Genomic DNA, 25727 nt, shown 5'->3' on the forward strand with positions numbered 1-25727 from the left:
TTGTATGCTTTTGCACTCCATGACTAGGGAGCCCTAAGCCGGTATTCAAGCTTTCCAATCCATGGAAAACCTTGGATAGAAGGGTTTAGGGAAGTGCGCTCTTTTTGGTGAACAGGTAAAACGAGTTTTGGAAGAAATAGAAAAGTACCCTTCAGAATGCTCAAGTGAGGGCTGAATACAGTGGGAGCTCATCTCCTGAGGCTTTTTCTAGCCATAAGGACCATCCTACCCCTGTGGTTTCTTCCCTTGAACAAGTAAACAATTATAGGTTAGAAGTTAGTTGATAATTATAGAGTAAGTTGACAGTCGATATTCAGTTTAGAGGGAGGGAGTTTCAAAAGTCAGTTGAAGAAAAATATAAATGTAATGCAGACTTGATCATAACAGATGATGCCTTGTACCTTGTACATTTTCTCTCTCAATTGTCTACAATAACTTATTGGTATTTTTAAAATCACCTGTATGGTATAAGCCCCAACTGATAGTTTCTCGAGTATAGAATATTGTAATGTTTCTTTAATGGTCATCTTAGTTAGTCTTTAGTTTATTAGGCAGTTTCTATTTTCCTCTTTAACCATCATCTCCTCTGTATAACACAACATTGATTTACCATAACATGGTATCAGAGCGGGTCAATGTGATTTCACAAAATTTGGCCAATTTTTTAAAAAAAATTGAGCCTCTTGATCTAGGATTTTTTTTCTAGAAATTCGTCTTTTGATTTTTTTAAATGAAAATCATCAGAGGTATTTTATGAAAATTTTGTTGTTTTTCTTCAAAAATTATTGTTGAAAATCGCAAGCCTGGTCGAGTGTTTTGATCACACAATTTCCTAGTTTGTGTAACATACCATTTTTACTTAGTTGAAAGTAGATATAACCTTATATCATAACAGAATGACATAAAGTAGTTGAAAATCCATTCCATCATATAGAAAAGAAACTATTAACTAAATTCATTAAACAAGATATATAATCAAAATTTAAGCAATGACTATATCTATTTCATATGAAAGACAACTAATTTAACTTCCGTAACAAGCTTCTACAATTACATTTTGAAAGAAACTAACATTTTAACTATATTTTCAATTATACATTTCAAGTAACATAAAAAGTAATGTACAAGTAAAAGATTTAGAATTTATACATATAACGTAATAAATGTAGATGTGTTGTGCAAGCCTCGGCATTTGGTGAAGAGGAGAAGCATTGACATAGGCTCAACCTCCCAACCGCAAAGATTAACATATCCCCACGCAATCTCTTACAAAAAAGGCCCTCCCTAGCCCGGGTTTAGGCTTGGGGCATCATAGTCCTGCCATCTGAGCATTCTAGTGTTATAGTGTCAGCTAAGCAGCTGACAAGGTTGTGGAATTCCTCCAACAACCTCCCCTCTATCAGCTAGCACTCTGACATCTAGTGATCAATTGTGGCAAGCATGCCTCTAATCTACCTTGGCCAAGGATTTAAGTGGGCAAATGGACCACCCAATCACCACTACTCGACTTGACAACTAAATATACTTTGGACAATCATGAGCTAACTTGGACTAAATAGTTCCTTTTAAATGTTCATGAACTTTAGTTATTGATTTACAATTTATTTTGCAAGGGTACCTATCCTCTTCACCCATCTATACTTGACTATGTTGGTCATGGGTGCATCCTGGGAGATTGTTGGTAACTATGTGATTCTTATCAAATAGAATTCGTGTATTCCAATCTGATTCATATCTCAACTGGTATATGGCAAATACCAATGTAGAAGTCAGATATGTATACTTTGTGCAAAATGATGGGACCGTCCTTATGCAAATCGTACAATATTATGCATTTAACAATATTTGTGCATTCAACCTTAAGGGAATCTTATCAGATCAGACTCTACGGGTCTACACCCGATATACATAGATAAGAAACTAATTGTGTACAAAGAATTCTTATTACATCTTGAGGGTTGGTTATGGCCCAGTTACGTAATCAAGCTCGTGATCACACATTATCATAATAATTCTTCATTCCACAGTGGAATTCAAAAAGAAAGAATTGCATTGTGAAAGGCATAGCATAGGAAATATAAAAAAGACTTGTGAAAATGGTTTCATGACCTGAGGTGCAACTCAATTTGTTGTCGTGATCCTGTGGCACAACTCCACACGATATCACTATCACAAGCATGGCCAACACTACCGTTCAAGTATGGTAATATGATCCGAAATATTGATGGTAGAATTATAGAGAGAGAAGAGCTTCGGTTTAGAGCAATCGCAAGCCAAGAAGAAAAATGAATGATCATCCTCTGTCCTCTGCCATAGGGAGAGAAAGATAAAGCCTCCCGTGGCTTCTCCAGTTACAAGAAAAGAAGCTCGGTCAAGGCCAAACATTGGTTACAAGAACATAATTTTCAAAATTTAAAAGATTGATGCCGCCATGAAGGTGGCAAATGTTCATTGACATGAAGCCATAATTAAAACGTAAAGATTATACTTTCTTATGATTTATATCAAATATATATATATGTGTGTGTGTGTATATATATATATATATATATATATATATGTATATATATATATATATATGTATATATATGTATATACATATATATATATATATATATATATATATATATGTATATACATATATATACATATATATATATATATACATATATATATATATATATATCATCATGCTATTGGATTCTACCCATAGTTGTACGTACACACACACATATATATATCTATATGCGTGTATGATTTTGAGAGCACGTATAATTTTGTTTATCGTTGTATTGCTCGTGCACTCACGCATATGCGTATATATACATGTATGTGCAACTTTTAGATTTAGCAAAATAACATGGTGTCATTATATATATGTATATATATATAAAGTGACAAGTGTTGACCATTCCACAGTCTCACAAGTAAAAGAAAGGTAATAGTTTTCTCAAGATATTAAATATTTAATATTTTCCTTGTTATAAAAACCGACCAAGTAGCTCATGACTGTCCAAGGTATACTTTGTTGCCTAGCCATTAAATCCTTCACTAAGGCAGTTAGAACCCATACCTGATGGTCTGACAATGGAATAAATTGGTGCCCCATTCCTTAAATCCCATTTAGCAATGCTTTCCCCACTTCGTCTGCTCTTGCAACGAAAAATGCATAATTCCACAATAATACATGCTCCTCCATTTAAATTGAAATATCAAGAAAACACAATAACTAATAACTGTCATAACGGCTAACCACCACTAACATTTATTTTTAAAATGTAAGCATTCATGTTTTAGTCGAAATAATAGAAATCAACTAACAAGTCATTTTCACATGAATCAATTCGGTTAACCATAACTTCCATTTCACAAGATCATGATATCCGAGAGTTTTTTACTAACCATTACAACGGCTATAAGATTATTTTAAAAGATCAAGAAAAAGGGATGTAACATACCCTCCCCCTTGTGTTTCATCGTCCCTAATGAACTTTACAAAAAGGAAAACAAAATTCTACTTAAGTAAACAAAGCATTTTTTTTAAAGTAGTCACAAAAATTTTATGCTCCAGTCCTAGAGAAGAGATGGGGAAATTTCAGGAAGATCTCATCATAATCTTCCCAAGTGGCATATTCCTCAGTATACTGGTCCCACCCTCCCCTAGGTCTCGTACCTACAAAAGATTCCAATCAATTACATGCTCATGATGGGTGATATACTTCTTAAGATATGATACATGGAATACATTATGCATCTTGCTAAGGGTCAGAGGTAGTGCAATCTTGTAGGTTATCGGGTTTATAACTTCTAACACCTTAAAGGGTCCCACGTATCTTGGGGCCAGTTTAGCATTCTTTTCGAACTTGATAGTATTCTTTTGTGATTTTACGTCACTTTTACCTTTAATAGAACCTTTTCTCCCACCGAAAATTCTCTAGGTATTCTTTTAGCATCTGTGTAACTCTTCTGTCTCATTTGCCTCTTTCAACCTCTCACGGATCTGAACTACCTGTTCTTCCATCTCTAATAGCATTTCTGGCCCAATGATAATTTTTTCCTCAATTTGGTTCCAACTTACAAGAGTTCTACATTTACGACCATACAAAGCCTCAAAAGGTGCCATCTTGATAGCAGATTGATAAGAGTTATTATAAGAAAATTCTACTAAGGGAAAATACATTTCCAACTGGTATTGTCGATCCATACAATATACTCTTAGAAGATCTTCTCTTGAACAAACTTGTGAGCAATCTCAAGTGCTCCATCTGTTAAGTTACCTAGTATGAAGTGAGTCACTTTGGTTAATCTGTCTACCACTACGAAGATGGTGTTATGTCTATTCCGGGTCATAGGTAACCCTTGAATGAAATTCATGGTAGCTATCTGCCACTTCCATTCAAGAACCTTATTCGGGTGTAGTAGGCCTGTTGGATAACAATGTTCTGCCTTGACTCTTCGACACTCGAGGCATCCAGCTACATAATCTGTTATTTCTCTTTTCATTCCCTTCCAAAAATACAAGGATTTTATACATAGCACCAAGCTCCCAAGCTCGGTAAGCCCCAATCTCTCAACATCACTATCCTAACATTCTAAATAGGGAATTTATTCTAATCTGCCACTCTCCAACACCTTGGTGACATCTAGGACGCACACCATTGCTCGATCCACATCTAATATGGGCTCTAGCGCGGCATTGTTACATGTCTCCATTAGCGCCATCCTTCTGTGATAGCCATCAATCCTTGCAATCATAGAGGCACACGAGCATAAATCTTGATTAGGCCGATCTGATACAAGTCAACTATTATATCTAGCACCCACATTGGTTTGGCATTGAAACCCCAACGTCACCATCCTCCAAGCTCAAAGCTCACCTGATCAGGCACCTTTGGCAAGTAGCCATCTGAATTATCATTGAAGATTACGTCTTTGAGATCAGTGTTATTCAAGTAAGTTAATCTACTTTGATTCTTTAGTCCGTCTCCAAATTTTAATTTAGTGGTGTTATATGATTGAATAAGCAATCAAAAATATCTAAGTAGGAAATCGAGATTAAATTACTAGTAGTCTAAAATTTTAACAATAAATTGTAATAAAAAAATAGTGAAATCGTAGGGAATTGATGTAATTGTGAAAAATGAATCCTGCGACCCCTTTGTTTTGTTCAATCTATGTGAACTAGGCAGCTAGGGCAAAATTTAATAGACAATGTTTCATCTTTTGGCTCACAAAATATGCCCTCCCCTTTTACTACAAATCAATTCTAGACTTGGTTCCCTGGAAGCTTTCTGAACTAGCGAAGAATGAATCTAATGATGCGGGTTGGATTACTATAAAATCTAAATGACCCAAATCACAAGCAGCAATGTTTAATCCCCAAAAAAGCTCGAATTCCATCCCACCCTTATCCTCAAAACTCACATAGGTCAAAACTGCCCTGTTCATGAAGACCGGGAACAATTGTGTCTAGATATCATTTGCATTCTAATCCTTTCATTCCTCTGCGAGATCTCATTCTAAGATCGCCCTTGCCTAAATTCAAATCAAATCCCATAGTCGAACCGGCTAGGAAGAATGCCCCAGCAAGCCAACAAGAAACAGTTATCCCTAGTCTAGTGGCGACTGACAAGGAGGAAATCCTCACTCTAGATCTTCAAGGTTATAAAGTAGAATATACCCAACAAAAATGCCAAAAGTACGGATTCTATGCCAGATGGATGGGAACAGGTACAAAGGTAGAGTCTATTGTGAGATGGTTGAAAGAATCTTATGGTAAGAAATTAGAAGTAACTATCTTGGAAAATAATTTTTTTTATATGATTGTTGCAGCTCCAATTTGAAAAAATAGTTTTTATTTAAAAATGCCCTAGTTTTCAAAGGCAAATCTTTTAGAGTCCTTGACTGGCAACCCTTCTTTAACCCAAACAACCCAAGCTCCTTCATAATAGATCGTGTTAGTTTTCTTTATCTACCTATTGAACTACTAATAATAGAAACTCTTAAATTGATGGGTAATAAGTTAGGGAAATATGTAAATTTTGTAGTAACTGAAATGAGGTTCTCCAATCCAATTATCATAGCCAGTAGGGATGCCAACATCTATAAACCTAAGCCTTTAAAGATATGCATCAAGGGAAGGTCACTCACAATAGAACCGAGATTTGCGGAAGGATCTTTCATAGAGGACCCTACATCAGCTTCTTTAATCCCGAATAGGTGCCCTTCTTTTCCTTATCTTCCTCCGGACACACAGATTATCCTTAATAAGGAAAAGGGAGGCTTTGACATTGTGGAATCCCCTTTAGAGGTTGAATTGGAAGAGGAGGAGATAAGAGAAGTTGCGCCCTCACTCCCTTCGGTTATGGTGGGAACTATTATCTCTACAGATCAAGGAGGGGAGGCTTCATGATTCATCATGATTGCACCCTTTCAGCCCAGCTCGAGTTAGAGATAGTTGTAGACAAAATAAAGGGTGAGGAAAGTTCCCAGCAAGATCTTAGTGAAAACATGGGTGTAGAGTGGCACGAGGGATGGACTCCAAAAGGAATAAGCCTCAGAAAGACATAGCAATAATACTTAATGAGAAAGGAGGCTTCAAAAATGAAACATTTCAAAGTAGAAAGGAAAAGGATTACGAAGGGGAGGATCACCTGGATAATGACATAGATATCCAAGAGGAAACATTATGCCCATCAAGCCCTTCAACCAAGGAACCAGATAACCAAGCTAGAGTGGAGGAAGAGGTTAGGATCATTTTTGAGCATTTATGCAAGTTTGTAGGTAATGAACTTATAAATGAATTTTTGATGAGGATGAACTACTAAGTGAAAAGGAATTGTTGATCAAGGAAATTCTAATAGGTGATGATCCAATGGAGAAAGTGGAAGTGGAGCAACTGCTAGCAGAACTAGAAGATTTGGAACGATTGGGAATAGCCATGACTCAACCAAGAGAGGAAGAAAATCCCTACAGGAACTAAGAAAGAGAGATGGATGTGCTCATTATCAATCCAAATTTACCAATGTTTTTTATGATGGGAAGGGGAAGATCCTTCCCAAGTCACCATGAATGTCCGGACTTGGAATGTTAGGGGTTTAAATGCCCCTAACAAGCAAAGGGTCTTAAAACGTTGTATATCAAAAACAAAAGCAAAACTCATCTTATAACAAGAAATGAAGCTAGATTGGAATGATCTAGAGGGTTTAAAAAAGAAGCTAGGATTTAGGGAGATATAGGGATCTCCAGCTAGGGAAGCCTTAGGAGGTTTAGCTTTCATATGGGACCCAAGGTTTCTGACTATAACATCTTTAGAAGATCATGGAGATTAGTGTTGTGGCTTAGTAAGAAGCTCCCAAATGAAGTTGAGCTTCAAGATTTTTAATGTGTATGGCCCTATTTAAAATATGGAGAAAATCAGAATCTGGAAAGAGATTGAAGAAAAATTAATCGTCTATAAAAGAGAGATTTCAATTATAGGAGGGGATTTCAATATTGTAACTTTAAGCACTAGAAAAATGGGGTAGAACTCAAAAACTCCCTAAAGCAGCAGTAGATTTTAATGAATGGACTAACAAAAATTGAGTAATAGATATTGCCACTTCCAGAGATAGCTGAAGTTGGAATAATGGGAGAAAAGGATTCAGTTTTATTTCAAAGAAACTGGACAAATTTCTTTTAAATGGGGATATGGAAAAACTACCCTTTAGAATCAAAAGTGAAACCCATCTTAGGTTCGAATCACTACCCAGTTGAATTATGCAACATAAAGGATAAAAAGCCAAACAATTGTCCTTTCAAATTTAAACAAACGTGGCTTAAGGATGAGGACTTTCTAAAGATGATAGAAAATTGGAGGAACGAAATTGTGTTATTTGGATCTAAACTTTACCAAGTGGTTAACAAATTCAAAATCATTAAACAAAGGCTTAAGGTATGGAATTTTGAACACTTTGGTAATATCTTTGAAAACAAGGAAGAATTGAAAGGAGAATTAGAGAATCTAAACAAGGATGTTATAGAGGAAGGGATGAATTCAGCCTTATATGAAAGAGACAAGTGTCTAATTAAGGATTATGAAGATATCTTAACCAAAGAGGAACTGTTTTAGAGACAAAAATCAAGAGAAAGATGGTTAGATGCAGGGGATAGAAACACAAAATTATTTCACAAATTGGCGGACCCAAATGATATTGCAAAAGAGGCAATAAATTACTTTGAAGAAATCTTCAATAATAATGGTAACCAGAACCTAGGGGCACAAGAAAGCATCATTAAGAACACACCAAAGCTTATATCCAAAGAACAAAATAAAACACTATTGGGAAAATTTACCTTTGAGGAAGTGCAGCCTGTTGGTTCCAAAAAACCACAGATTTGAAATCCAAGAGCTTGTCACTTCTCCAACAGGATTCCACAATCAGTTCTAGCCAACGAACGAGAATCACCTTGATTTCCCTGCACTTTAGGCTCTACTACACCCAGGCAGGTAGACCTTCACCGCAAACGTTGACTGCTTGGTTCAAGGCATTTTCTCTAGCGAATTTAAGCTTTGGAGTTCTCTGGCTGGCAAGGTCTTCAAACTCGACTAATATGGAGTTATGTGATATTTTGAAATGAATGATTTTGTATAAGGTTTTTAACAATGGATTTGAGGTTTGTCAAAAGGAAGTTATAGATTTTCTGACTTCAAATATAATACAATACTTCAATGATAAAAAGACTAGTGCTTTATCTTATTCGAGCGACAGAGCCGACTACAATGAAGATTATAACGTACAATTTTATAATGTTCTATGCACATAAACTATTAGCGGTTTAATAATTAAAATGTGACGGATCAAATTTATATATATACGCAATTCTAAACTAGTCAAGATTGTACCTTAACTCCTAAGGTCAGGGAGACAAACTGGACACAAATTTGGAAACAATTAAATATTTCACAATATCTGTGATGATCAAGTTTTAAATGCCATAGATCACCTTGTCCACTTATCTAACATAAATTGTTTGCGGAATTTTTTTAAGATGATTATAAAGGACCAATCAACTGCAATTTAATTCTCCATGCAATTTAAATAATTAAAAAGCAACAAGCTTTTATAAATCATTGAAGTATAAAATTAGAATATATTTACAAAGTCATATTTGAGCTCCTTATCCCTCCGTACAAATGTTCTTCTTCTAATTGCTTATTTTCGAATATGTCTTGTTATTTCTCACTATGGCAGACCACTTTTTATATCTTATCCTTGTATGGGTGTGACCGCTTGGAATAGAACATTGTTTCTTTTCATCAAACATTGCACCCTTTCAAACCGTAACATTAATATTTTTTTTATTAAACAAACATTATATTTGTTTATTGCAATATAACTATGGCATATTGAATATTGTTAATTCCTTTATTTGTTACACTCCATACGCACGCCTTTTGCTTATCGAATCATTATTTGGCAACTGTAGGTGCATCAAACTCTCATTTTATTTATCTCCATTTAAATTCTGGAACATGATCACTGCAATGGACAACAATGTTCACCTTTTCTTCATTGGCAACGTGAATGTTACGCATCATCATAGGTGTAGTGCAAATTCGATTTTGGGCTTTTTCGGGATGCTTCTGTTGTTTGCAAAGTTGAACTGGCTGCTTACCTGGCTTCCACAAATTGTTTCCATATGCTGACTTGGTCCAATCTCCTGGTGTTGCGGACCATCGTATTTCATTGCCGCCTTGGAAATTCTTATTGTCATTTGATTATGTTGTCTTCTATATTGATTCAACACTTAACACTCATCGTTGCCCTCTTTGTATTTGATAGGTTTCGTTCACCATTTCTGCAGGTTTGTATTGATCTTTTCTTGTGGACTTTCATTGAATGATGGTCTTCCTTTGGATGAGAGTTTTTCCTTTGGAAGAGAGTTACTAACACTGGTGCTTGGTGCTGGAGAAGAATCGTTATCTTCAGAAAAAACTCCCATCTCATAATCACTGATGATGATATCCACATTTTGAGATCGTTTCTTTTTATTGTGTCAGCAATCCATAATCTTCAACCGGAATCTGAACTTTAGTTCCTAGGCATATAGTCCGTGTGTGATTTTATGCACGGTAAACAAATACAGTATGCTCTAACTTCCTTTTCCTCATATGGGACTGAAACACGATTATGGCAAAAAACTAAATCTCTGATTCTGCAAGAGACTCCTTGATAATTGGAGGGAATGCTTCCTTTGAGATGTCGTGTTACTGCTCTAAGGATGGAATTTGCTATTGGTATTCCATAGTATTATTGTGCAATTGATTATTTGTAACTGATAGTCCAAATGTTCATTGTTCTCATAACCCCTTTGCACATAACTTTGCACTCATTGCATTCCATGAGCTCACTTAATGTTCAGGCTTTCTGTCAAAAACATTGCCTTAATCATTTGAGGCATTTGAGGTGTGAAACTCAACCAGCTGTGCTAAACTGGTAATCCTAATTTCACTAGCTGCATTGTCAGCCTTCTACCACACATCATTGTCTCCTTATGCTTATAGATAAGGAAGTTTCCATTATCATTGGTTTTGCTCATGCTATCAACATCAACGCCAATATTTTATCAAATCTCCAACATTATTTGTTAAATGGAGACCCTAAATTTTGCAATAAATTGGGCTCCATCACGGCCTTCAAGCAAATGAATCTAAATAAATCTCCAGAGTTGGATGGGTTTCAGCATGTTTCTTTCAAAAATGTTGGGACTTCGAAGGGATGGAGGTAACTGAGGCTTTAGGAGGAGTATGAAATTCGGAAAACTCCTCAGTAGGTGAATAATACCTTTATTGCCTTTATCTCAAAAAAGGAGAAATCGAAGACCTTTAATCAGTATCGTCCCATAGCTCTTTGCAATACTCTTGATAAATTATTTACTAAAACTATGGCAATGAGAATCCAAAAACTTCTCCCAAATCTAATTAGGGAGGAATGAACAAGGTTTGTACAGGGCAGATCTATCTTCGATGGAGTAATTATTGCACAAGAGGCCATTCATACCATCGAAAACAACAATGAGCCTAGTATGTTGCTTAAGCTAAATATTAAAAAGGCATATGATAGAGTGGATTGAGGATTTTTAAGGAAATGCTTGAAGCCTTTGGGTTCGCAAAACAATGGGTGGATTTGATCTTTGAATGCATATCCTCCCCTAAGTTATCAATACAAGTAAATAGATCACCCAAAGGATTTTTTGAAATAAGCAGAGGACTTTGACAAGGGAATCCAAAATCCCCTTTCTTTTCATCTTAATGGCAGAAGCGTTAGGAAGATCAATAAACTATGCCAAGTATAAGAAGACTATTAAATGGAATAAAGATCACTAATTACATGGATCCGATGACCCACCAACAATTTATTGATGACACTATGCTTTATGGACAAAGTACCATAGAGGAGGAAAAAGCATATAAAACAATATTAACTCAATACACCAGTGCATCAAGTCACGAGATTAACCCCAAGAAGTCAGAAATCTTCTTCTTTAATACCCATCCTAATTTGGAACAACAAATTTGCCAAATTTTGAATTTCAAGAGAGGAAGTTTACCTTGTAATACCTAGGTCTCCCTTTAGCCAAATGGGCACATTCAACAAAATTATGGGATCATATAACAAAAAAAATCAAAAGAAAAATGGATTCCTGGAAAGGAAAATGGCTCTCTTATGCGGGTAGAGAAACGATGATACAATATGTCCTTTCAGCACAGCCTATTTATCATTTATCTTGTATTGATCTCCTCGGAAAAAATATGGATGAAATCAATAGACTCCTTAGGACTTTCTTTTGGCAAGGAACAGGGGAAAAGAAAAAAAATTCCCTGTTAGCTTAGGACAAGGTATGCAAACCAAAAGACGAGGGAGGTGTAGGGATCAGGGACATCAAAATCCAAGGTAAAGCTTTAGGAGCTAATCTAGTATGGAGAATGTACAAGAATCCACACCTCAAGTGGGAAAAGACCCTAATAAAGAAATATCTAAGCAATACTAATTTGATCAGCATATTCAAGGAGAAATCGCTGCCTAAAGGATCAAGAATTTTGAACTTGATGATGGATTGTAGATCCTCCATCTAGGATAGACTAACATGGAACCTGGGGATGGGAGAAGAAACCCTCTTCTGGTAGGAGTCTTAGGGAGGATATGGCACTTTAGAAAAGAATGGTAAACTAGCCCAATTAATGCTGACATTGAAGCTAGATGGGGAAAAAGACTTATAGATTATGTGATCTTTGAGGATAGAGGAAAAGGTTGGAAATGGAAGGATTTTAAGGACATGAACCTCCCACCTAAGGAAGTGGAAAATCTAAAAAAAACCGTGTTAGACAGGAAAGCAAATTTCAATTTTGGCAAGGACAAACTAATGTGGGATGGAAGCAAGAGCAGGAATACAACTCAAAGGAGGGGCATAAATTGCTCAAGTCTCTTCAGATAAGCACAATGGACTCCCTCACTATATTATTATGTTGGAATAAAGCTTGCCTGCCTCGAGTAGATTTTTTTACCTGGTTAGTTTTAAATAGGAAGGTCCTTACCTCAGAAAGATTTAAGAAAATGGGATGCCAAGGCCCAAGTAGATGTCACTTATGCTAAAATGAGGAAGAATCCATTGACCGCCTTTTTTGGCATTGCCCTTCTTAGAGTCAATGTAGGAAATGGCTTTGTTCACAATGGGGGTGGAATCAACATTTCCAAAACTATAACAGATATGCTACGTGCTTGGCCCTTCCTTAGAAAGGATAGTATTTATAAGTCTATGGATATCTACACCTTCCATAGTCCTATGGGAATTATGGAATGAATGAAACCGAAGAATTTTTCAAATTTAGAAGATGAATGTAGAACAACTTATAATTAAAATTGAGAATTCTATCATTGAACTTACCAATAGTAGGAATTTGAATTAACAAAAGAAGGAGGTTATAATGTCTCATTGGGATGAGAAAATGAGAGGCAAGTAGATAGGTCTAAAATTAGCCACCTTTAAAGGAATGAGGGGGAGCTTCAAAAAGAAAATGAGAGATGTACTAATGGCAACCACCCAAGAAGGGACAGTTTAAACTTGATTTTGACAGAGCTTCAAGAGGGAATCCATGCAAAGTAGGCATTGGTTGTAGTATCCATAACTCAGAAGGCATGGAGATAGCAAAGTTAGCAAGATATATAGGAATAGAAACTAAAATTGGGCAGAACTAATGGCTTTAGTTGAAGGACTAGAACTGCTTAAAACTCTTGGTTGCAAGAATGTAGAGATTGAAGGAGATTCTGCAGTTATAATAAATGCTATAAGGAAATGATCCCTCATTAATTGGACACTAGACTCAATTTTATCTAGAGCCCTCTCACTATGTCAGACCTTTGACAAGATCACAATCAATCATATATACCGAGAGAGAAATCAAAGAGCGGATGAATTAGCTAATATAGGTATAGAAGAAGGTCAGATATAAGAAGACGAAATTTCAATATAGGGACTCCATCTAAATTACGGATGGTTTAGATTTGTTAGAGTGTCAACCATAGTTTACATCTCATTATCCCAAGGAAAATTTAAAGGTTTTTCTCTAGATTTTACCCATTGCCTACATCTCGCATCTCAAGACACTATGATTGGATAGACAGATTCGTTCTGGAAGATGGTGTTGGAGCTTGGGAAAATGAGTCTAAGGTGTTTTTGGAGGTTTTACAATCATCCAGTTTTGACTTGATGGACATTTAGAATGACAGGGAGCCTCTTTCCCCCATTTATGCTAGTAGAGTAACATAGGTTTATTATTGCTATATTTTTACGTAACCAAGCCGGCAAAACACCCTTCAGTGTAACAAACTGATAATCACACTACTTAAGATATGTTTTCTCAACTGAGGAATGACTACTTCACTCTATTAGATGTATTTTCTGATGATTTAGATGTATATTTTATTTTGTTTAAGAAAATACTTTTATCACTATACATTTTGTTTCAATGCCTTTTATGTATTTCATGTTTTGTGACTTTTCAGAGCTTTATCCTTAACATAAATGCAAGATGTAGTGCTTAGATTATATGCAGATCCTAATCGGACGCAGAAGAAGGGAAGGACGATGAATGACCTATAAGAAAGGTGGAAAATGTAACTTGGGACTAAAAATTGATTATCTAGATGTATCTATGTACTTTATAATGTGTTAAGGGTTAGGTCGTTTATCTATCAAAAAACAATTATTATATAATATTATGTATATATAATATATTATATTATATATAGTACATACATATATATATATATAGACACACACATACACACACACATATATAAATCAATGAATTTACGCAATAAGATAAGATTTTTTATTAATGCCCAACAAAACACCAACAAGCAGGTCTAAGGACTGCCAAAACAAACAGGAGGCCAGCCCACAAAGGGAACACCAAACAGTGCTTGAGGAGAGAAAAATAAACACATGAGAAAAAGCAAGAACGACCTAGTTGCCCCTAGCAGTTGAGGATAAGTCCAGAATCGAAGGATAGACTCTAGAGCGAGAAGAGGCCCTAAGTCATCTCTAAAGACCTCTAGAACTGGGTGGAAGTTTGACGGAGTCTCATAGGCCTGGATAGGCCAGAAGAGGAGTCAAGCGGCCTATTAGAGGATGTGGCCACCATGTTTCTCTTTTATAAACTACATGTCCGTCGAATTCATTGTAAATAAAAAACATGCACGCTTGGAAAAAATTCATTGATTCTCAATTCTAAACCCAGCCATGGAGCCACACTCGGAGCAGACATGTTTGGCTCAAACCCAGACCTGCATCTGGCCTCCCAATGCCAAACACGGTAACAAAGAAGAAGAGTGATGCATCTACATATGGGGAAGAGAGAGGTTGGAGAGTGTGAGAAAGAGAGAGAAAGCAATATTATTCAAATTTGAGACTAAATCATTATGTAAGAATCTGAGAATCTGTACAATGGTTTTCAAAGATGCATCTAGTAAAGACAGTATGAACAACCATCTGAAAAGGGTCTACATCCTCGTAGTATAGATCTAACTAGACTGTCATATAAACTGACTCTCCTGTTCTAGATTAAATTTTCTTTAGTCTTGACAATAAACAATATATATATAAATATTAAAAAAATTGAAGGTTAAGGTGATCTACATCAGAATGAAGCAATACTTAAGTATATCATCATAGGTAGGGTTGTTATTTTTCATGGACCAACTAGGACACAAACCTAGGACCTCTCATGTGCATGCTGGGATATTATACTGCTGAGCTATCAGCCCTCCTTGTGACCAGCACTTTTTGGTAGCACTTTTTGGTAGGCTCCTCATTATGGTTCCAATGTGGCTCATTTTTCTAACACTCCCCTTGAGCTACACTTTGGTGCTTGGGGCTTCTAATCTGGCTTTCGTACCATGTTATTTTCCAAGCCCCAGCTAGGACTTGAACCTGGGACTTCTCATAAGCATGCTGGAGTGCTCTAAAACTGAGCTACCAAGACTTTTTGGCAGGCTCCTTATTATGGTTTCAGTATGACTCATATATCCAACACAATCAACAGAAAAATCATTTTGTTTGTTTCTTTTAGCAGAAAGCAAAATTTGTTATTTATTACCAGCTATTTTTTTAAAAATAGAACAAAAACAAACAAAACAAGAAATTCCAAAAGTTTGTAAAAATATTTTATTTCAAAAAATAAAAACAATTTGGATACATCATTCTTGACTGTATCTTGAAAATTTAAAGAATATAACATCTGGAAAAATCAGCTAACAATAATTTTTGATTTAGGAATCTCATCATAGTAGTGTAGCAAAATCTTCCACTGTGAAGTGGATCATTTTTTAGGCATGATTGGAAAGCTCAGTGATTGCTAAATTTACACCAATATCATAATTGTGTGTTCAGGTTAGCCTGATGAGTACAGTTTCCTTTAAGTAAGATTGCATGACTTGAGTACATAAGAAATAAATGTTAACATGAAAATCAAACACAGAGACTGCCCAACAGTAAGGTGGTACAATGTGAACCTGATGACCCAAACAAACTCCCAAAATAGGGATGTCTTTGCATTCACGCAATATTCTATAACAAATTCCTGCATAGAAACATCATTTTTTCCCGTCAGGAACTAGAAGTCTTTGACATAAATAAACTAGGAAGAACTAATGTGCTTAATAAAAACATAGTTCCCAAAAATATAAACAAAAAAATCAATGACGTGAGCTTCATAAGCCTCACGAACCCTGGTAGCAATACATTATTACTTTCTCAGAAACAGAAAAGCATCGGGCAATATTCTTCCATTCCTAAGGACATGTGCTAATACATATAAAACCAGATAGTACCATTAGAATAGAAAAACTTGAAAATTACTCACAAATTCAGGACTAAGATAATAAAACAACCTATATCTGCAGCACGTGTTGGTGATCCAGGTCCTGGTGAAATGACAATATTATCAAATGCATGTTCTTCGTACAGAAGATAGCAAAGATACTCCCATGTTATTTGATCATTCTTGATAACAGTAGGTGCTGCTGAAAACATTCATCAACAAAATATGACATAAGCTACCATCAAGAATGATTATACCCATTTTGCAGAAGCCAATGCAAGGAAAACTTGACCTTCAGGCAAGTATGATATCCACATATGTAGATACAAAGTTCCTTGCTTGAAAAAGAAAGGTTTGCATTACCAGGCAGGCATTTGGTTTTAACAACTTGAAGCATTTGGAAATTTCAACATTTCTTAAAATTGACAAATTCTGATATTTCATCAAGGAAAACAGAAGAAACTTAAGGTATATGATGAGGCATAAACTTTTCATGTTTTAAGTTCGATGCTTTTCATTTGTTTGATATTTTGATGAGCTAGCAATGGTACTAGTAACTAATGTGTCCTTTTTTGAACTATTATCAACTAAATTTTGAGTAAATTTAGAGATATCATCTTTGCAAACATTACTATCTAATTGTATGAAAAAGATGCTATAGAAAAATAAATCATATGGTTTAGAATTGGTTTATTTGATCCATAATCCTCTTCAAAGTGTATATATTTCAGTTCAGATTGCTCTTAGTCTTCGCAACTTATGAATATGGGCGATTCATGTTTGAATCATTGTTTTGCTACATGTTTATTTCTGGGGAACTGCTCCTCTGTGCTCTGAGTTCATGATTCTCTATTCCCACTAAGTTTTCAGTTCGACTGCACTGTTTCCTTTGGCTGGCAGAAGGAACTTTCACTCCAGCAGTTCTGTTTTTGTTTCCTATCCATTGGACTTCCAAGGGAGCTCCCTGTTCCCTCTGATCAAATTACTTTACTCCACTCAATAAATTGAGTCAGCTATCTTTGTTTATGTTTGAAATAAGAGCATAAATGTTTGCCCATTAGTTAGTGGATATTAGTCATTTGATAATTTTCAGTAATTGTATTTTTTGAACCTTGCTGCACTCACTGTTTGGGGCAACTTGAATGAAAATAAAGAGCTGATTTGAGTAAGAATTGTGTTGAGAATAAGAGATCCCACCGAAAGCAGAGCAAGGCCTGCTCTTCTGAAGGTAGGTGATCTGTGATTTGTTTTTTCTGTTCTCTACATTTGTTTCACTTATTCAATAGTTCTCAAATTTAGATGAGTTAGAGTAAATGATTTGTCTCAGAAAGAAGAAACTAGTTCTTTTCTTTATGTTTTGAGATCTCATTTGCTAATAGGTTAGGGCCTGTTTGGCTGCGGGAATAGGAATCAGGGAATAGGAATAGCTATTCTGGAACAGAAAATGGGGCTATGTATTCCTGTTCTCTGTTTGGTTCACCCAAAATTTGATGGAGAATTCACGGACCCCAAAATTTATGTTTTCTAAAATAAATAAAACTGGAATAGGAATACGTATTCCAATAACACCTATTTGCGCGGAATTGCAAAACCTCATTTTTTGGCCAAAATTGGAATACGTATTCCTATTTTACTTCGTATTCCAATTCCGATTTGGTGCATCCAAACGAAGAATCCAAAATTTTAAGAATTTAGATATGCCTATTCCACTTGTATTCCCATTGCCAAACAGGCCCTAGATCCTTCATTTAATTCCAGTTTGTTTTTGAAATCCTGTTAAGCTAAATCTTTCATTTTATTTTTGTTGTTTAGAATGAATATTTTGATAAATGAGTCAGGAAAACAAAAGTGAATGTTGGAGCATTGTAATGGGATGTAGTTTCTTTAGTTTGTGCAAGTGTGCTTTTGATTTACGCAAGTCTGTTTCAATCCCTGCAATAGTAGAATAGATTGATTTCGTGCAAAATTAGCCGAGATTTGAATTTAGGCAGATCTGTGAAGAAGATTAATTTTAGCTTCTGCAAGATTGCAGTAGATACATCAACCCCATCCTCAGAACCCTGCCACAAGCTGAAACCTTAATTTACCTGTTTAGCAGTTATGATAGAAAAGTTCAATAGGTTATATAAAATAGTTTGGTAGACTTAGAGCCATTTGAGTTAGTTGAAATCTAAGGTAATCAATTAAGGAAGAACTGCTCCTAGAAAATCCTGACCAAGAACAAACAAACCGTCATAACTATCAGACTTCAAAGCCTTCCCTTAGAAACCTAAGTATCCTATACCTATGAAAGGTTCTAGAATGTGATGCCCTAGTTTCTGCAATGTTTGGGTCACTCTGGAGTATTGATCTACACCTATGACAGGTTGCTGGCCTAACTTGTTTATAACTAATTTGATCAGTTCCAATGTGTTCCAGTAGCTGCAAACATGACTACTCTCAACCTCAGAGAGTGACCGACCTCGAGGGTGATTAAGACTTTAGTTCTTTGAAGTGTAGGTCGCAGATGCTATTGGAAGGAGCTGTTATTTGGGTCTGTGGAGATCATGTTGATACATTCAACTAATACTATTTACTTGATTGAACATAACAAGGAGATAACCCAGGCATAGCATATCCTCTTGGATTTTGTGAATTTGATTCCTCACAATGTTGAAAAAAATGAATAAAAAAGATATATGATGCTTTCACTACTCTCTAATAGAATGTGACTGTCTCTTGTAAATGCTGTTGATGCACAATGTTAAGATAAGATATACTATTAATTCATCTAAAGATATTCACCTGGGCTTTTGGCTCCATATAAACCATAACTGCAACACGATGTCTATTGTAATTGACCTTCATTCTCATGCAAAGATACATTGCTTTAAATGTTGGGATCAAGATTTATCCTTTTGAAAAAAAGAATCACCCAAATACGGTACAAACAACCACATTGTTGGATCTAAACATATCTAGAGGAATTGAAAATTTGCCCTAATTTTGGGTACGAGTGTGATTAGTACCTGATCCATGTAGTTCATGTATCCATATTGGGTGCACCAACACACATACCACGGGGAGGAGTGGTATATTTCATAAACTTGATTCAAAGAGGTTATACAGATTTTACCATCCAGCAGATGGAAGCATAGAGAAATTCAAGGCTAGGTTTTTCGCATGTGGGTAGAAATTACCACAAATTTAATGTTCCCTTTTTGGAACATTAGAGATATTGAAGACTTCTTTTATATAATGTTAAATTTGACTACGAGACAAAGACTCAAATTATTAAAAGGTCAAATTAATGTTATACAAAGGACGAAGGGTCAAGGAGGAACAAAACGAAATGCTGTAAGGAAGTTGAAGAGCCACAAGGGAATAAGACAAAAGCCAGAGAGGAGCCTAAGAGTCTTGGTTTGTGTATTAAACGGGGAAAGAGGCTCATTGTTGGACATGCCTAATTTATTATTCAGTTCAGTTTTCTCTCTTGTGAGAGTCTCAGAAAGCTTCAGCTTTCAACTAGTTGGAGGACGTAGCCCCTCGTACTGGCAAACAATGGACGCAAACCCATTGTCTAGGGAGACATCAGCTCAAGTGTTTCACATGCGCTTACAGGTTTTAATTCTAGTATTCCAATCTGACTGTTATTCTGTATTAAGGATTCGATTCATAGTGCTGTTGGTTATTGTATTGTTGTTGTATGATGCAATAACGTATTGTAAGGAGTTATAAGAGTTTACTAGTTTTTATCTTACAAATTTGTAACGCATTATTATATGCTCAAATCTTGAGAGTTATTTTGGAAATAACAGAATATTATCTATGGAGAAGCTTTTGGTTTTATTGATTGTCTCATATTCATTTGTTTATATTTGAATCTGAATATTATATTCAAGAAGAGGTTGGATAAATGCCGGTTGGTATTTCTACTGTTTACGATTATGCTGGAAACTATATGCAATGTTTTATTTCTCAATATATTGCTGAAAGGAAAATTTAGTAAAAATCGGGTTAGGAATATTTCAGTGGTATCAGAGCAAGGGATCCTACCATCCTGTGGAAGTTAGTAAAAAATATTTATGAGATTCTTTTTATCTGAGATATATTTTCATAAAGGGTTGATTAAAGACAAATCTATAGTGAAGATTTCTAATTAGTCCGAGAGAAAAATTTTAGAGTACAACCTTCTCGGAATATCACTTTACAATAAGGTTGGTGACTGCATTATTTGTGGAGCAAAGTCTGGAAACCATTTTCAGTATCATGGGATACTAGATATAGATGCGAGACCAAGGCATGAATGGTGAAGAAAGGTTTTTTTTTTTTTTGCAATCAACTATGGTTGCAATTTACATATTTTTCTAGACTGTGGGGATGAAATCCACCATGATTGGCAATCTTAACACCGTGATGAAAATGGCCTTGAGACTTTGATTTCATTACTATGGAAGAGTTTTGGACTTGAACTTATTTTTGAAGCAAACAGTGCTCAGAATATGAAGACGCTGGAGTTGGGGTGAGAGATCGACTAAATCATTGATTAAACTAGCAGCGGTTAGAACTATTGGAGGATTCATATTTGTAATCAATCCCAGCAAATACAAGTTAGCAGGAGACAATATGCGGTATCGGGACACTCCTAAACACGACAACGGAGTTACGACAGGAGTTTGTATGATAACCATCGGCCAAACCTATCCTCGATCAGAGATGACATCTAGCGGGCAACCAAGAGGCAACAATGATATTGATGTACGAGATGGCTTCCAGAACCTTAGTTAAAATAGACAGACCAACTAGAGACGATGATTGGCAGCACACCATACAAGAGAACAGAGACTCATGGTATGCCTGGAGTCTCCGACCTATATTGATTAATCCTTGGAGCTGCGGTGGAAATATTTAGGCAAACATTAAGTATCATATACATATGTCGAATGCCTTCAAGAGTTTACAACAATCTTTGTTGAGCATTATTGGATTCTCACACAAGAATCTTTTTGGACCTTACTATTTATGAGAAGCCTTTGGATCTTTCACCCAACTCTGGAAGCATCAATAGCCTGGTGATCTGCACTTGGCAGTAGGAAGGCAAATCGTCAACAAGAAAGACGTCTGCATTGGAGGAGTTAGAATAATTACCAAGAGTCAAGCGTTAGAAGAGTATGTGCAGGTCCGATAGTTATTAATGATAATTAGAATTGGTTTAGGGAGATATTCACAATGGTAATATCATTTAAATGATACTACCCTAGCTATCAATCCATCGGTTTTAGAATCAGTATAATTGGGAAGAAAGCCAAATAACACCGCAGTCAGGAATACAATTATTGGTGTTATGTGAAATTCCACACATTTTGTGCTATATTCATAACAGTAATATTCAAAAGGCCATGAATTTTCCTAAGTCTGGAGCATAGCATATATGGCAAGCGACTAGGAACGACAATTTGTAAGTATCCCGTGAGCTGACACGTGGTTCGAGATACCACCAGTCATTACCTTGAAGTCTTTCGTGAGATGTTTTCATTTGCCGTAAACCAAGTGTCTGAATAAGGAATTACAATGAGCGACAAATAACACCCTGCCTTGAAATATTTAACGCCAAAGTCATAAGAGAGTAATTGGTGTCAAGTACGTGCATGAGTTTGGGTAGTGCAATAACATCTTCGTACCAGCATCTTCGGACATTGGGAAGCCATCATTGAATTGTATCTACGAATGGGGAATTTGCTTACAAAAAACTATAGAAGTTAAAACGATAGAATTGCAACAGAATATTGCAGGAACTTTGGCCATGGAAGAAGCAGATGATTTGGCAAGTATAACAAAACTACAGTCAGCTCTTGAGTCTATGGAGCATAAAAGAAGAAAGATACTGCAACAAGTTCAAACAAATATTGCATTATTAACCAAAGAACAAGGGGGGTCACCTGTATGTAACCCTTGAACTGTAGCTGAAGATGCTCAATTTGCATCACTTATATCCCTTGAAGAACTTATTTCAAGTAGAAGCAAGAACATGCTATAGATTGAGAACAGAATCCATGAGACAAAGGACATGGTTATGGAATATTGTAAGAGGAATCAATGGAGATGAAGTTAAGGGTCGTCTGCTCCCTAAGAGTCAAGGCTGTAGCAAATCATTTCCAAGTCCTCAAGCTTTAAGAATTATCGCTTATGTTGAGCACTCGTTGGGTGAACTTTCTACAGAATTAAATGATCGTACACAGGTTGATCTAGAGCAAAATAAACACATTGCTCAGCAACTCGTTCTACATGCGCGAACTCAAAAGGAATATGGCACAAATTCCAACAAAAAGTTTCCATCCAAGTCCTGTCGGGTAAGATATGGCAAGGACAAAATATTGCATGACGCTCTTCAACTTTTTTGAACATGGTCATGCTTGGGCAATAGTTGGTCTATCAGTAACAGCTTTCAACCTATTAGTTTTCAGATGGGGATTAACACAAATGAAGGTTGCCTTAATAATTGTTCTTTTCTGAAACAAAGGATACGCATTCAATAGCTGAAGGATCAAAGAATAATGTAGAGCCAGGAGAAATTCCTAATCAAGTTAAAGAGAATTGTGATGGGCATGCAAACAGCTTATACCGGCCAACTAAGGATCCTCTACTTTATTCTAAAACTGCATCTAGAAAGAGCGTTTATGATGTAGGCAATACAGCTGAAAGACTTTTAAGTGAAACTTTTATCGAGGACCATGAACAAAAACAAGGTTTAAAGAAAATGCGACATCTTAAGACAAAACTAGAAAAGAAAGCAGCTTCCTTAAAATTGGAGAATATTTGGGAAAAGAATGAAGATGCTTCATCAGTCATATCAAGTGTTTAGCCATTTGAAAATCAGAAATGGTATCTCAAAACCGTGGTACTTGTTATGTATGGTGAGTACCAAAAACTCCCCCCAAAGATTCAAAAGGAATTAACCTTCAGTGATTTCACAGAGTTCCATCCAGAACTCCAAAGCAAGACCGATTTGGCAAAAATGAAGTACCTTGAATTAGCTCATGATCTCCTTGTAAAAGACTAGTGCAAAACTATGTATGATGAATTTTCAGCAGACCAAAATCAACTAATAGGGGATCTTGAAAAAGAAGAGCAGTCAACCCATATTGATTTACAACCTTCCAATGATCGCGCAAAAGAAGTGACACAAGGTGCAAGTTTCTACGTTGGTGATTGGGAGATTAGCTTTGACAAGCAAGTTGATGAGATCAGCTACACACGAGATAATAGTACGTTGGGGTCTCTATGTGATGAACCATATATTTCCTACACCCATGACAGAAATTCAGAGGAACAATCCAAGATGATGCTACACGATGATGAGGTGTATCAACATGATAATGAAATGCATGCATTTAGAAACCAGCTGAAGGTTAACAAAGAAATTCTTGTGGCATCTTTGATACATTATGACAGCACTCACAACTTGGTTGAGGATCTCTATAGGAAGGTTCAAAAGGGAGTGGAAGAAGAATGGCTTGTTTCTAATTTGCAAGTGGTCAAAACAAACCTTGAAACTATGAAATCAGAATATTTGTTTTTGCTTTCCGACAGGGATAACATTCTTCAGGTTGCTAAAACACATTTTGATCAAATGAATAAAGAGAAGAATGAGATTAAGGAGCTCAATAGAAAGCTTAAAGAAACAAAGGAGGCATTGAATGAAGCTTGAATTTCCCTTCTAGAATCAGAAAATCAAATTATGATCACGAATCACTCTCCGGAACAGGAGGATAAAGAGAGGCAAGAATTTCTCCTAGAGGTAATCGATGAACTTGATAGCATTCAGCAGACATATGCTTTAGATCATTGCCCCAAGCGATAAAGTACCAAAGTTTCAAAACACTATCAGCTTATCGATAACCCCGTGTTTGAAGTAGATGCTGATTGGATTTCCGATAATCCTTTTCTTGAGATAAACAAGGACTCTCCTTTTGATTGTCATGATGAAGATGATTTTGGTTTCAGGATATGGAATCCTGATACGATTCCTAGCAATGAATATGGGTCACAGGATGGAAGTGGTGATTTGACTATGGTTATGCATCGTAGGATCAGTCCACATTGGATTCCTGATTTCACACCATACCGGAGTTGGTTGGATTATTTACGTCAGCCTTTGGATAGATATTGGTGTAGTTTTCAGAAGAGTTATGTGTTGATCATATGGAATGCTCTTTTAGCTTCATTCTTATTCATAGTACCTATGTACTCGGAGATTCTCCAGATTGAAGATGACAGTTTGGTTCTTGTTGCGCCCAGGGTGTTACACTCAGTTTTTGAATGACTTGCTTATTACATCATCTATTTAGGACGAATTGTCATCATCTTCTGGGTTATGCATAGTTCACTGATACATTTCTATCTTATCACAACGGCTGGTTATAACAACAAGGTTTGGGATCCAGGTGTTGATCATATGTTTTTTTGGCTCATTGAGGACCTTGTTGTGATTCTATCCAGTTTGAGGTTGGACACAGTAGTATCATTAATGGTCACAGTTGTTCAATACACGTGCAGAGTTTTTTCAAAGAGTTATATGGGATCCAGGGATCTAGATGAGACATAGATTGCAGAGTGACATCTTGTTGCGCAATGTGGCTGGAATTGTTTTCAGTTTGGACTACAGGGCTACCTACAGATTTGTATGGGATTCTGGTACTAATTGCTTGAGGACAAGTAATTTTAAAAAGGGGAGATTTGTAATATTCCCTTTTTGGAACATTAGAGATATTGAAGATTTATTTTATATAATGTAAATTTTTGGTTATGAGACAAAAACTCAAATTATTAAAAGGTCAAATTAATGTTATACAAAGGACAAAGGGTCAAGGAGGAACAAGACGAAATGCCTTAAAGAAGTTGAACAGCCACAAGGGAATAAGACGAAAGCTAAAGAGGAGTCGAAGAGTCTTGGTTTGTGTAATAAAAGGGGAAAGAGGCTCATTGTTGGGCATGCCTGATTTATTATTCAGTTCAGTTTTCTCTCTTGAGAAAGTCTCAAAAAGTTTCAGCTTTCAGCTAGTTGGAGAACATAGCCCCTCATACTGGCAGACAGTGGACGCAAACCCATTGTCCAAGGAGACATCAGTTCGAGTGTTTCATGTGCGCTTATAGGTTTTAATTCTAGTATTCCAATATGACTATTATTCTATATTAAGGATTGGATTCGTAGTGTTGGTTATTGTATTGTTGTTGTATAATGCAATAAAGTATTGTAAGAAGTTATAAGAGTTTATTGGTTTTTATCTTACTGATTTGTAACGCATTATTATATGCTCGAATCTTGAAAGTTATTTTGAAAATAACGGAATATTATCTATGGAGAAGCTTCTGGTTTTATTGATTG

The 25727-nt window shown here is 36.0% G+C and overlaps 1 protein-coding gene across 7 annotated transcripts in view; it reads right to left on the bottom strand.

Moving 5' to 3' along the window:
- Positions 1 to 25727, bottom strand: part of EMB1997 (para-aminobenzoate (PABA) synthase family protein) — a 123792-nt gene that overhangs the window by 92308 nt on the left and 5757 nt on the right. For 6 of the 7 annotated variants that reach the window (XM_089831498.1, XM_089831505.1, XM_089831503.1 and 3 more), the window contains 2 exons: positions 16434 to 16565; positions 16056 to 16123 (listed from right to left, as the gene is read on the bottom strand). In XM_089831498.1, coding sequence (XP_089687624.1) covers positions 16056 to 16123; positions 16434 to 16565 — 200 coding nt within the window. The remainder of the gene's footprint in view (positions 1 to 16055; positions 16124 to 16433; positions 16566 to 25727) is intronic. The other variant, XM_089831504.1, reaches the window with a different exon arrangement.

The sequence above is a fragment of the Cupressus sempervirens genome, chromosome 5, assembly GCF_028749045.1.
Source record: "Cupressus sempervirens isolate cs-2001-9-10 chromosome 5, ASM2874904v1, whole genome shotgun sequence".
Taxonomy (NCBI): Eukaryota; Viridiplantae; Streptophyta; class Pinopsida; order Cupressales; family Cupressaceae; genus Cupressus; species Cupressus sempervirens.